The 14,198-nt window shown below is 34.1% G+C and overlaps 1 protein-coding gene across 12 annotated transcripts in view; it reads left to right on the top strand.

Annotated features, from left to right (window-relative positions):
- The window catches only part of DLG1 (discs large MAGUK scaffold protein 1), a 259,668-nt gene that overhangs the window by 147,026 nt on the left and 98,444 nt on the right, over positions 1 to 14,198 (top strand). For all 12 annotated transcript variants that reach the window (XM_044919872.1, XM_021692594.1, XM_021692593.1 and 9 more), the window contains 4 exons: positions 6,779 to 6,829; positions 9,510 to 9,634; positions 11,948 to 12,117; positions 13,645 to 13,781. In XM_044919872.1, coding sequence (XP_044775807.1) covers positions 6,779 to 6,829; positions 9,510 to 9,634; positions 11,948 to 12,117; positions 13,645 to 13,781 — 483 coding nt within the window. The remainder of the gene's footprint in view (positions 1 to 6,778; positions 6,830 to 9,509; positions 9,635 to 11,947; positions 12,118 to 13,644; positions 13,782 to 14,198) is intronic.

Here is a 14,198-nt window from a genome sequence, read left to right as displayed (position 1 = left end):
TTTTGATAGGAATGGATTTGAATCTGTAGGTAAATATGGGCAGTATTTGCCATCTTATCAATATTATGTCTCTAATCCATGAACACAGGATGGCATTCCATTTGTTTACATCTTTAGTTGTTTTCATTTTCGGTGTACAAGTCTTAGACTTCTTTTGTTTAACATTTATTCCTGAGTATTTTATTCTTTTAATGCTGTTGTAAATGGAATTGTTTTCTTAATTTTATTTATGGATTTTTCATTGCTAGTGTATTAGAATATAATGGATTTTTAGGAATTCATTTAGAAATATAATAGATTTTGATCTTCTGTCCTGCAACCTTACAGAATTTATTTACTAATGTTTTGGTGTAGATTCCTTTAAATTTTGTAAATAAGATCATGCCATTTGCAAGTAGAGATAGTTTTACTTCTTCCTTTTGTAATCAGGATGGATGGATGGATGGATGTATTTATTGCCTAATTGCCCTGGCTAGAACCTCCATTACAATGTTTAATAGAAGTGGCAAGAGCAAATATCCTTATCTTGTTCCTGATCTATGGTAAAAAGCTTTCAGTCTTTTACCATTAAGTGTGATGTATTATACTCAATTTTTAGTATTAATTGATACAATTTCATTGGCATTGGGGTTGATTCTGTCTTTGTGCATTCCTGCTCTTTTTTTAAATAGTGAAAAATATTAAGGGAAGGCAAAGTTAAAAACAAAAATTCTGAGTTCTTCTGGGTTCAGTAATAGATGGAAATGAAGTAATTTGTTGAAATAATTCTCATCTGTTTGTCTTTTTTTTTCCTTAAGACATCCTACAAATAGTGAAGGTTAGGAAAATTCATTCAATTTGACTTTGGTAGTTTTCTTTCATACTAAAAATGTCTTCACTTTTTCCATATATAATATAATGGATAACTCCCAATATTTTTAAATCAACCTAAATGTTGCTATTCATTATTTAGTAAACTCTTAAAAGTAAATTCTTTTGACGTTAATACTTTTGTATTTAGTTATGTGAATTTTTCATTAGGAAGAACATTTTCTTCCTTCCAATACGTTTTTATTTTTAGATTCTTACCTTGTGGTGGTATATAGACTTGAAGTTTTTAATTGCCTAAGAGTATGCATTAATAGGAACTGTGAGCCACATGACTTGATAAAATCTTGACTTTCAATATTAATGTATAGTTAGAAAGGAATTACTGAATTGAACCTAAACAACAAGAAATTAGTAAATTAGGCTTCTTTTTAAATTTTCCTTTGGAGAAGGCTTACACTGATTATGTAATAGGATTCATCTGTCCTATTCAGATATATTGGTATAGGCTGATGAGAAAATGAAAATCTTTGGGCCTGTAAGGGACTGAGGACATCTGTGTTATAAATTTTCCTCTGCCTCTTTATGGCATATATGTACCCATAATTAAAACAAATTGTATTAAAAAGAAAAAATTTATACAACTTAAAAATTAATAAGTGCTATTCCAGTATACTAGCAGCAACTAATTGTAAATAAGTCAATTAACTCTGGCAACAAATATGAAATACCTAGCAATCAGCTTAACAGGAAATTATAGAGTTTGTAATAAGAAAACTATAAAACTTGGCTGATGGCTTCAAAGAATACTTAAGTAAGCAGAGAACAGATCTTACTGCTGAGCGGGAAGATAATGTAGAGATCATCATTTTCCCCAGATGAATCTGTAAAGTTGGTATAGTACGAGTTATAGCCCCAGAAAAGAGAGCAAGTGTGTTTGGGGGTCAGGGAAGAAAGGGAAAGGAATGAGATAAAATGAAAGAGGAAGAATTTTAGAATTTAGTTTCTCTGTTGCACTAGTCACATTTCAAGTGCTCAGTAACTATGTGTGGGTAGTAACTCCGGTATTCGACCCGACAGATTATAGAACATTTTGTCATCACAGAAACTTCTGTTGAACAGTGTTGATGTATAGAAAAGTAAAAACTCAAGAATAGTCAAGTAAAATTTAAAATAAGAGTAATTGTGAGAGATTTCCCTACCAAATGATAAAACATAAAGCATCACCAAAAAAAAAAACAAACAAACAACCCATAAAACATCATTAATTAAGCAGCAGAGTTGTGGTCCCAAACTGGATAGATCAGTGGAATACAACTTAACCTAGACATATATTGTATAATCTGATTTTCTTTCCTGGTCAGGTTTCTTTTAGATTAGTTGCTCTTAGTTACAGCTTTGTAGGGTTTTTTCTCCATGAATGTTAGGATTTAAAATATTTAGGAATTTACCACCTATTCTTAAATGCCGTTGTAATTTGTGCCTTTTACCCAGACTGCTGCCATAACTTCACCAGTTTACTTTTCTCCAGTTGCTCTTCTGTTCCAAACTACCATAGCTTCTTTCCTGGAAAACCTATTAAACCTATTTGATGCTCTGAAACTTTCAAGAATATTTCTCATTGCTTAGTACAGCATTCCAGACCTTTCACAGTCAGGCCCCAGTCGACTTCTAGTTTCTGCTCCAGCTTTGATCCTCTACACAATCCCATTTTGTTGATAGGCCTGAATTCAAAACCTAGAAAATATTAGCAATGACTGTTCTCAGGAAGTATTCTAGATCTACTCTCATATTTTTAAAGAAAAAAAAATTATTTTGTCAATAATATATTCATTTTGCCTAAAGATCAGTCTCCTCTGGTTTTATTCTCGTTACATCTCCCCCATCCTGCTAATTGAGAGTAATAAACCTTATATAATAATATAAATAATATATTAGGCAAGCATTTTATTCCTATTGGAAGCCACATTTTGTAAAGATATAAAAAGAAAACTAAGCAAACCAACCATTTTGTAGTTTTGCTGGAAAACATACTGCTGTTGAAAATATTACACCACCATTGTTTTTTTCACTTTTAATGAAGTGATACCTACAGAGTAATTTGTAGTTTTGGTAATGTGCTCTTGGCATTTTGAAGCCCAGTTTGAATATGTTTAAAGTTGTTATCAAATTGTCTCTGTATATGAAATTATCAGACAGTTTTAAGTTATTGAGGGTTTAGGACTAAAGGCATTTCAGAGTTCCTATGGTCTTCTCACTTTTCACCTTTTTATGATCACTCTATGCTTCCTGGAATCCTCACCAGATCTCAATGACTTAGCATTAAATTAAGCACCCAAACATATTTACCATATATTTACCTTTTGAGAAGGCTTAATGGTGAAAATCTCAAATTTCTAAAAACAGAAATTAAGGTCACAGTATAGAAATTTTACTTATTAACACGAAAAGGACAATATAAGCACACTTATGTTGAATGTTTTCCAGAATAAAATTTCAGAGTATTTGGAAATAAACGAACAAAAATAGAGCCCAGTGTAGTAGTTTTGAGATTTGGCCAAAGCCATGTGCCGAGGAAAATTTATTAACTTTAATGGATGTTTTTAAAAATAGAAGAGTAATCAGCATAAATGAATTGGGTGTTCAGCTCAAGAAGTTAAAAAAAAAAAAAGTCTGAATAAAATAAAGAATTGAGGGGCGCCTGGGTGGCTCAGTCGTTAAGCGTCTGCCTTCAGCTCAGGTCATGATCCCAGGGTCCTGGGATCGAGCCCCGCATCGGACTCCCTGCTCGGCGGGAAGCCTGCTTCTCCCTCTCTCACTCCTCCTGCTCGTGTTCCCTCTCTCACTGTCTCTCTCTGACAAATAAATAAATAAAATCTTAAAAAAAAAAAAAAAAAAGACATTTCTTTAAAAAAAAAGAAAAAGAATTGATAAAAATAAAAGCAGAAAGTACTAGCATGGAATGATATATTAATCAGTATTAAAACTACTTTGATAAGGACTGAGACTTTTAGCAAGTCTGAGCAAGGAAAAATAAAGATGATACAGATAACCTTTAGAATAAGGAAAGTGGTATAGCTGCAGATATGGGTTTTATTTTTACTCATAAAAAAGGACTTCCAGTCAAGTTGGTAGGCTAGGTATATGTATAAACCTGCATTCTGGATGCGTAGAAATCTGTTAGAAGGTGGGGGAGGGACAGTAAAATAACCCTAAACTGAGAAGGCACTTTGAGATGAGAAAACAAAGCCAGCCACTCCATACAGTTGACACAGTTCTATTCAGGGTAACTTACTGACCAGCAGAGAAGGGTGGATTCGGGTGGTTGACAGTCCATGGCAGCCACGTGGCTATTCTCCATAAAGTCTGGGCCTTAGTTCACAGATTATATAGAGTGAGGGAACTTGCAGAAGGACATTGTAGTGAGATTCAAGGGTTCACATGCACCTAATTAATTACTAAACTTTAATTGGATCTTGTGGCGCCATCTGTACATCAGGGAAGGGAAAGACTATATTACCTCTTAACAGATTTGTGGGAGGCCAAAGCAAGCCTCCCCACATCCCGGCGTTGGTGGGCATTTCTAAGATACGTCTTTTAATCTCCAAGGGGCATGGAACGTGCGGTGCCCAGAAGTCATCAAGCAAACATATGAACAAGATGAAGGGCCAAAGATGGAGTCAGTATTGTCAGCACTCCTATAAAATGAAAGATTAAAAAAATATATATTTATATATGTATATGCATTCATAACATCTCAAAAACAAGAAGAAAAGCTATTTAGGTGAGAAAGGGAGTTAAGAAAGTAGCAGTTGGATTTGAATCCATTAGAGCCATGAGAACCCAGAAAGGTAGAAGAGATGGGTTTCAAAAGCCCTCAAGAAAAAACCCTTAGGCCCTAAACTGGACCTGAATTAGGGGTGCTTTCTTATAGTATTGTGAAGAAAGCAAAGTAGCTTACATAGATGTCATTATTCTGTTGTTTCATTATTCTGTTGCTGTATAGCAAACCACCCTGAAACTTTAGTGGCTTAAAAAACATAACCTAGTTTAAAAATATTACTCCCTGACTTTTATGCTTATTTCAGATTTAAGCTTTAATAAAATTATATTGTTTCAAAAAAACCAGTTCATTATTTCTCTTGATTTCCGGGTTAACTGGAAGGTTCTTCTGCTTCATATTGGCTGGGGCACTGGAAAAGGCTGGAAGATCCAAAATAGTCTCATTCATGTGACTGGCAGTTGAGGATTGTTCCTAGTTAGGAGTGCAGCTGGGGCTCTTGGGCAAAGGCCTTATTAATTCTCCTTCATTTGAATTTTCCCATGGGCTATTTGACCTTCCTCACATTATAGCTCCTAAGTTCTTTTTTTTTTTAAGATTTTATTTATTTGAGAGTGAGAGAGCACAATCAGGGGGAGTGGCAGAGGGAGAGAGAGAGAGAAGCTTGCTTCCCACTGAACAGGGAGCTGGACGTGGGGCTCAATCCCAGGACTCTGGGATCATGGCCTGAGCCGAAGGCAGACGCTTAACCAACAGAACCATCCAGGTGCCCCTGTAGCTCCTAAGTTCTAAGAAAGTACCTTCTAAAACAAAGGCAAATATTACAAGGCATCACGTGACCTTCAGAAACCACACAGCATCATTTGTGCCACATTCTTTTTAAACAAAGCTCATCTAGGACCTGCCTAGATCCAAGGGAAGGAGAAATAGATGACATCTCTTGAGGGTAGGATGGTTTAGTCATGTTGCAAAAAAACATTTAGGATGGAAGATGGGAGGCATCTAAAATACAGTTTATCACAATCCCTGTTTGACTTGATCAAGTATTTTGCACAGCCTCATATCATCAGAAATGTTAAAGCAATGGCCTGAACGTGAATTAATCTGATCCCAAGGATTATTCACCTTTCACCAGTGGCCCTCACTGTGGAAATTACCACTTCCAGAAGGGAGTAGGGAATAAATTGGAAAGAATAAGATAAAGTGCCTGGTCTATAAGATGTGAGCAAGAACATGAATAGGGAATCAGATTTGGACATGAAATATATAAGTGAAATTTGTGATGGAGGAATCACCTAAAGTAACAGATGCAGAGGTGGGAACTTGCAAGATATGTGAAGGAAAGAGCAAGTCATTCAAATTTAATGGTATGTAACACTCACGAAGAAGTGAATTAAGTATATTAGGAATGAAGCTAAGTGATGGATTGGGGGCAGTTCATACAGAGCCTTGTATGAGAGTCTCTCAAAGTTTTGGAGCAAGTACATTGTTAGACATGGGCTCCAGAAAGATCCATCAGTGTAAAATGCATTAAGAGTTATTTGGGCAGCGGAGAATACTAGTCCAAGAGTTGTGTACATTACATTGGCAGTAGTCCAGAGGAGATTAACAAAGGCTTGAATCAAGGTAATAGAGATGAGAATGAAGAGGAGATGGTTTTCAGAAAAATTGAAGTATTCAAATCAATAAGAATTGGCACCTGATTAGATGTGTGGATCAAGGCAGTGAAAAGAGTTGAAGTTCCATAATATTAAAAGCTATATGGGGACGCCTGGGTGGGTTCAGTCGGTTAAGCATCTGCCTTCCACTCAGGTCGTGATCCCAGGGTTCTATGATGGAGCCCCACATCGTCAGGCTTCTTGCTCGGGGTGGGGGGGTCTGCTTCTCCCTCTCCTTCTGACCCTCCCCACTGCTCATTCGCATGTGCTCACTTGCTCTCAAATGAATAAATAAAATTTTTTAAATAAAAGCTGTATTTGAAAGTCATAATATCATGAATGTCAACTCATTAATCACATTTGTACTCTTCTATTCCTTGAAAATTTTACCTAAAATTATTAAATGAAGCCAAATTATTTGATTACTATCGCATTTAACAGGTTTGCATTAATAAATCATACAAAAATTATGTCTTGACATTTCAGATTTTATATTCTAAATTTCTGTGCTACTTCTTTTTTCCCCCATTAGGTTAATGGCACTGATGCAGATTATGAATATGAAGAAATCACACTTGAAAGGGTAAAAGCTTAATTATCTTAAGTTTTTATGCATAAATCTGCTGCTTAAAGAATTCTTTAAATATACTGCTCTTTCATATAGAAATCAAGGGAAACGATCTTTCAAAAACAGAACATGTAATATTAGTTTCTTTAAGTATACATATTATAAAACTAGCCATGGTATTTTTAGGACATGTTGCTTTTCTTTAATACCTTTTTTTTTAAATAAATTTTTATTTAAAATAGTTTTAGATTTACAGAAAAGTTATAACAAAAGTTTCCATTTATCCTGGTCTCAGTTTTGCCTATTGTTAACATCTTATTTGTTTCAACTAATGAACCAATATTGACATATTATTAACTAAAGTCTATACTTTATTTGGATTTCCTTAGTTTTTATGTTTTTCTCTTTCAGAATCCTTTCCAGAATATCACATTACACTTGGTTATCACGTCTCCTTACGTTTCTCTAGTCTGTTTCTCAGATTTTTCTATTTTTGTTTTATTTTTATTTTTTATATAAAACATTGATTTAAAGTATTTAGTATGCTAGTAATATGCTTATTGTTAACAGTTTTTTTTTTTTTAGCAAAATGATAACCATAGTTCTAGTGGACAAGATCCTATTGAAAATTTATGCACTCCCCCAGTCAGAAAATAATTTAAGGGTACGATTTAGATGTGTAAATTTTCGTATAATATTTACCTCTTAAGAATATCTGCATTCAGGAGGCGCCTGGGTGGCTCAGTTGCTGGGTGTCTGCCTTCGACTCAGGTCATGATCCCAGGGTCCTGGGATCGAGCCCTGCATCGGGCTCCCTGTTCCACAGGAGGCCTGCTTCTCCCTCTCCCACTCCCCCTGCTTGTGTTCCTTCTCTTGCTGTGTCTCTCTCTGTCAAATAAATAAGTAAAATCTTTAAAAAAAAAAAAGAATATCTGCATTCAAATGATGATGTATTTCAGTAATGCCATGTTGTCTGACAAGCATTTTGAGAAATAAAGTGTTTGACAGAAGTAAATTTCCTAAGTAACTGAATGTCTGTTTAAGACTGAAATTTTAGGTAATTAGATTTGTTTATATGTGAAGCCAGAATGGACTCTGAGTGAAACTAGACCTGAGAGGGTCTTTTACATGTATACTAGATCTTTATTGCCCACTACCTGAATTTGGGTTACTATAACGTAGTACAGATATTTTAATATGGTATTTTTTTATTTAGGTTTTTTTCCAGCTGTCTTGAGATACAATTGACATGTAATTCTAACTTTTTATCTTATTCATTCTTCATTCTTTCCCAGTGCCTTTTAAATTTATTTAGTTAGGACTGGACATTGTTTTTTTCACTTTCTAAAAAACTTGAGTACCAGGAATTGGGGAGATGTTGTTAAAGGATGCAAACTTAGATGAATTAATTTCTGGAGATCTAATGGACAGCATAGTGATTATAGTCAACAAGACTATATTATATACTTAAAAATTGCTAAGAGACTAGATCTTAAATATTCTCACCACAGGAAGAAATGACAGTTATGTGACATGATAGAGATGTTAGCTAAAGCAATGGTTATAAACATATTGCAATATATAAATATGTCAGATCAACACATTGTGCACCTTAAATTTATACAGTTATATGTAAATTATATCTCAATTTTTTAAAAAGCAAAGAAAAAGAATGTGAGTTACCTGAGTGACTTGGTAACATCACACAACCACTGATACTATTATTCGTATTCTAGTAACTCTTAGTTTAGACAAAAAAAATTATTAAAATAGAATTTTAGGACACATCATAGTAGAGGGAATATTTAAGCTATTTAATATTAACAGTTAAGTAATCAGTTCATATGTATCTGCTTATTTGCATTGCCTGAAAGCCAGAGTCAGAACAGTTTTGCAAAAATAAACAATTTTTTAATACCATTGCTTAGAACAATTGTCTTTAAAGACTTTTTTGTAGCAGTAGAAACTTTTCTTCAAAGAAAATCTTATTCAGAAATATAGTATGTAAAAACTAGCATTGCTTTGGCAAAATTGACTTTGTTATCAAGAAAACTCACCAATTGACTTCTCAGGTTGGACTTTCAGTATTAAAAAATGCCTTTTGCTATTCAGGTGTCTTGGTTAAAGATGTCAGGGATAGGGAAAAAAAACATATCAAGGATGATGACTTAACAGATACAATTTGGTCATTTTAAAGTCATCTGATGGCAAAGTTAGTAAAAGAAAAGTACCATCCCCTACCCCATTTTTAAAAAGCTGAAATAATGTTAGTTTTACCTACTCAGAAATAATTGCAGCGGGAAGATCACTTCACTTTTTTTCTCTTAGGAGACATTTGCCTTACCAAACATGAGTGAGATACATTCTAAAAGAAAGAGACCTAATAGTGACACCCCTGCAGACGGGTGACTGATCCAAGGGCAAATTGCACATACTTTGAAAGAAAGAACCATAATAGACTATACTTCAAAAGTACTTAGTTAGTACCTACTCAGAAGTAATGCCTTTGAATTCTTCATAGAGAAAAAAGAGCTTTCCTTATATTTCTTAATTTAGAATCTTCATATCCCCTACATACACACCTTTATGTATGTGTTCCCTGAGTTAGTACATTTTCTAGGTTCTAAAACTGACAGGAACCTATCTATAAAGGTAATTCTTTCTCAGGCTCAGTTTTTTTTTCCTTTATCCCCAGGGGAATTCAGGGCTTGGTTTCAGCATTGCAGGAGGTACGGACAACCCACACATTGGGGATGACTCAAGTATTTTCATTACCAAAATTATTGCAGGGGGAGCAGCTGCCCAAGATGGAAGATTACGGTATGTTTTGCATTTTATGTTGTGATGCTGAATACACTTTGTATATTTTTCTTTAGGCAGATTGAACAAGGCATCTATACAAATAAACACTATCATAATAACCAACATAAGGTAGATGCTCAAATAAACAAATGAATGAGATAATTGTGCACTAAGCATTGTTTCCCTCTTTTCATTTAGGAAGTTAGTTTTATCTCATATTATAACATGTTGAATAATAAATTCGATTGTGGGGCGCCTGGGTGGCTCAGTTGGTTGAGCGACTGCCTTCGGCTCAGGTCATGATCCTGGAGTCCTTGGATCGAGTCCTGCATCGGGCTCCCTGCCGAGCAGGGAGCCCACTTCTCCCTCTGACCCTCCCCCCTCTCATGTGCTCTCTCTCTCTCTCTCATTCTCTCTGTCTCAAATAAATAAATAAAATCTTTTAAAAATAAATAAATAAATAAATAAATAAATAAATAAATAAATTTGATTGTGGTTTTAAATGAGCAAATTGGGGGCACCTGGGTGGCTTAGTTGTTAAGCGTCTGTCTTCGGCTCAGGTCATGATCCCAGGGTTCTGGGATCAAGCACTGCGTCAGGCTCCCTGCTTCTAAGGGAGGAGCCTGCTTCTAAGCAGGGAGCCTGCTTCTCTCTCTTCAGCTCCCCCTGCTTGTGTTCCCTCTCTCGCTGTCTCTCTCTCAAATAAATAATACAATCTTAAAAAAAAAAAGAGCAAATTTATAGAAATCAGAGAATTCCCTTTGTATTTTTAAATATATTCACAAAATGTTTTTCATTTATTTCCTGGGTAGGAAACATGTATATAAAACTTAGGATACAAGAGATGATATATATCTGAGTTTGTATTCCATACCACAAAAAGTAAAGATTATGCAAATTTTAAATAAATTAATATATTTTCTTAATTGAGTGAATGAAAGTAATATTGGTCTGTTTAAATTCAGTGTTCCATTGTAGAAGATACTTTAGCATACTTGGTTGTTTCCTTAGGCCATAGATTATGGCACTTTTCCTATTTCCTTGTTTGTTGGTTTTTATATATAAAGATATATATATAGTAACAGTCATAAGTGTTAGGACTAAGGATTTTTATATGGTCTGTTAAAAATAACATCTGTTTTTAAGGCTGTTGTTGGTACCTTCTGAAGCTTTTCAGTTTCTTCTCATGGATATGAGAAGTGACGGGTGATAGATTAATGAAATCAGTTGGATATAAAATTAATAATTTGACCATTCGTGTAAATGCAGACATTTACTTCCCGATTCTGTTACCGGTCTTTTATTTGTGCTTATGTGAAAATTAATGTCTCCCATCTGTTTCACTGAAGAACATACCTTTAATACTTACTCTAATATATCACTGTCTTCGCATACAGAGTTTCTTTCCTCTTAAGAAAGCTATTATCAGGATCAGTTTTAATGTTTTAATTGTCTTTTGTTCTCCTTCCCTGCCCAATTTCAGATGATTTTTTCCCCCTAATGGAATGTTACGCAATTTAAAGTGAGACCAGAGCTAAGGGGGGAAAGTTAGGACAAGAACAAATCAAACTTTGAAAAAATATATTACTGTGTCAAATTAAAATAAATTATATGAGAAACCTTTTAATTAAGTGTAATGTAATCTTTAGCTTCATATAAATGTCAAGAAATAACTTTATTTTTTTAAGTTTATCTAGTTTGAAAAAGCAAGTCAAAAAATTATTTTTAGATATATCAGTGATTATCTCAGTTTTGCCACCACTGTCTCTGACCTTAAACTAATTATTTAGTCTGAACCTCCATTTTCTTTTCTTTGAGTCACAGCTCTGTCAGTCATTATCTGGGTGACTTTAGGAAAATTATTTAAACTCTTTGTGCCTTAATTTCTCCATTTGTGAAATAGGAATATAAATATATAACTACCCTTCAGGTTGTTGTAAGGGTTAAAACACTAAAAGAAGTACCTGGCAGGTGGTTATTGCTAAATAAATACTAAAATGCTGAATAAATAAAGCATAAAGTACCTTAACGCTTACACATAATAAGCATACAAGAACCGTACAAATTATAGCTGTCATTATTATTTAATATTTTTGTGTGATAATCTGTTATTTGCACTGTTTTTTTTTGCTGGCCCTCGGAAAATATTTGTTATTTATTTATATGAGTATTTGATACTGTGGAATTTAACATGAAGTTTCTTCATATATATTTTCTCTAGTAAATAATTCTCTTTACCTTAAAAATGAAAATGACAAAAAAATTATCAAAGTGAAAATCAGATACTTTAATATTTAATTTTTATTTTTAATATTTTGGGTTTTTTCTCAGGGTCAATGACTGTATATTGCGAGTAAACGAAGTAGATGTTCGTGATGTGACACATAGCAAAGCAGTTGAAGCATTGAAAGAAGCAGGGTCTATCGTACGCTTGTACGTAAAAAGACGGAAACCGGTATCAGAAAAAATAATGGAAATAAAGCTCATTAAAGGTCCTAAAGGTATGGGGTGCCTGGGTGGCTCAGTCAGTTAAGCGTCTGCCTTCAGCTCAGGTCATGATCCCGAGTCTGGGATTGAGCCCTGCATAGGGCTCCCTGCTCAGCAGGGAGTCTGCTTCTCCCTCTGCCCTTCACTCTGCTCATGCTCTCTCTCTCTCAAATAAATAAATAAAAACTTTAAAAAAAAGGTCCTAAAGGTATGAAATAATCAAACTAAGACAGATTATTAAGAAATTACTGAAATAAATGTAACTATCAGTTTATTTGTTACACACATTCTAAGATTAATGGTACTGGTAATCTACAGAATGTGTGTGAATTTTTGGAATTTCTCTATTATTTCTGCTGATTTTTGTCTTCGGGAGAATTCTACTTAAACACTTGTAAGTCATGTATAGTGTGGCTATTAACTTGTAGTTAATCAATCTACAAAATACATTTAAATGCAGATGCACAGGCTAAGTTAAAATAAGAAAATATTTATGTGTGTCATTAGCAGTTATATCTGCAGTGAGGACAGTTCATATTTGATTTCTGAATTTTGAAAACATTGATGGGATTGAAGATAAATGGAAATATTGATTCTAATTTGTAGCTTCGTGGAAGAAGTAGTATTCCAACAAATGAAACAAGGAATAGAGAGCTACAAATTTGTCTGGTTTTAAAGCTATGGGATTTATGAATTGCAGAAATTCTTTATTTAAAAAATTCATAGCGTGGGTGGTGCAGTCAATTAAGCATCCAACTCTTGGTTTCAGCTCAGGTCCTGATCTCAGGGTTGTGTGATCCTGCCTGTGCTGGGCTCTGGGCTCAGGGCAGAGTCGACTTAAAACTCTCACTCTCCCTCTGACCCACCCCACCTCCCCCACCCTGTCTCCCTACAATCAAGCTCACTCTCTCTAAAATAAATCTTTAAAAAAATAAAAGTAATTCATAGAATATTGGAAAAAGAACAAAATTATCCACATATCTGAAGCCTATTAGTTCTGCCCACCACCAAAAATTTTATTATTTTTCTCAATTGTTTTAATCTTGTGAAGGCATTAGAACTGTTAGAAGCACAATCATGATGGCAGCAAAAGTGAAACATAATTTTATAATGCCTCTTTGAAACAAACAAATGCATTTACAAAAAGACTTTTAAGAAGTAACCTAAGGGGGGGGGGAGGAAGGAACTTATTTGTAACTATAGGAACATGTGTATATATATATATATATATATATATATATATATATAATTGTCCACTGGCTACAAAACAAATACATAAGACTTAAAAAGTAGGCAGATAGGGGCACCTGGGTGGCTCAGTCATTTGAGCATCCAGCTCTTGATCTCAACTCAGATCTTGATCTCAGGGTTGTGAGTTTGAGCCCCCTTTAAAAAAAAAAAGAAAAGAAAAAGGCAAATAGATTCTTTTGTGTTTTAAAACATGAGTGTGAATAGACTATCACCTTCTAGTTTTCAACCATTTCTTTGGATTTAAATTCACGTTAAATGATGAAATTTCAAAACTAGTGTTTTCTAAACAGGTCTTGGGTTCAGCATTGCTGGAGGTGTTGGAAATCAACATATTCCTGGAGATAATAGCATCTATGTAACCAAAATAATTGAAGGAGGTGCAGCACATAAAGATGGTAAACTTCAGATTGGAGATAAACTTTTAGCAGTGAGTATCAGAAATCTGTTATTTTAAAAATCATTTTGATGTCTTCTTTTTTTTTTTAAACTGGAATTTCTACTTGCCAGAAATGTTTAAGTGAATACTAATCATGCTTTAATCAAAACCTGAAAAACTATTCTTGGTATATTATCTTATTAGCCCTTCCCCCCCTTTCCCCCACCACTAGCTTTCCTCTCTCTCTCTTTTTTTTTTCTTTTTTGTTGAAGGGTTAGGGAGTTGGATGCACAGAATTGTTTAAACAGTGTCATCCTTCATGTGACTTTTTTTTCCCTTTTTTTTAACTTAATTATAGTATAATGAAAATTGCTAAAGTCTGCCCAACCCCAAACTAGAATATCAACAATTTGTGGTTTTTATTCATTTGCTTTTTTTTTTTTTTTTTTTTTTTTTTTTTTTTTTTTT

This window comes from Neomonachus schauinslandi, chromosome 1 (assembly GCF_002201575.2).
Source record: "Neomonachus schauinslandi chromosome 1, ASM220157v2, whole genome shotgun sequence".
NCBI lineage: Eukaryota > Metazoa > Chordata > Mammalia > Carnivora > Phocidae > Neomonachus > Neomonachus schauinslandi.
The sequence above is the reverse complement of the archived record's forward strand: the minus strand, read 5'-3'. Positions and strand labels throughout refer to the sequence as shown.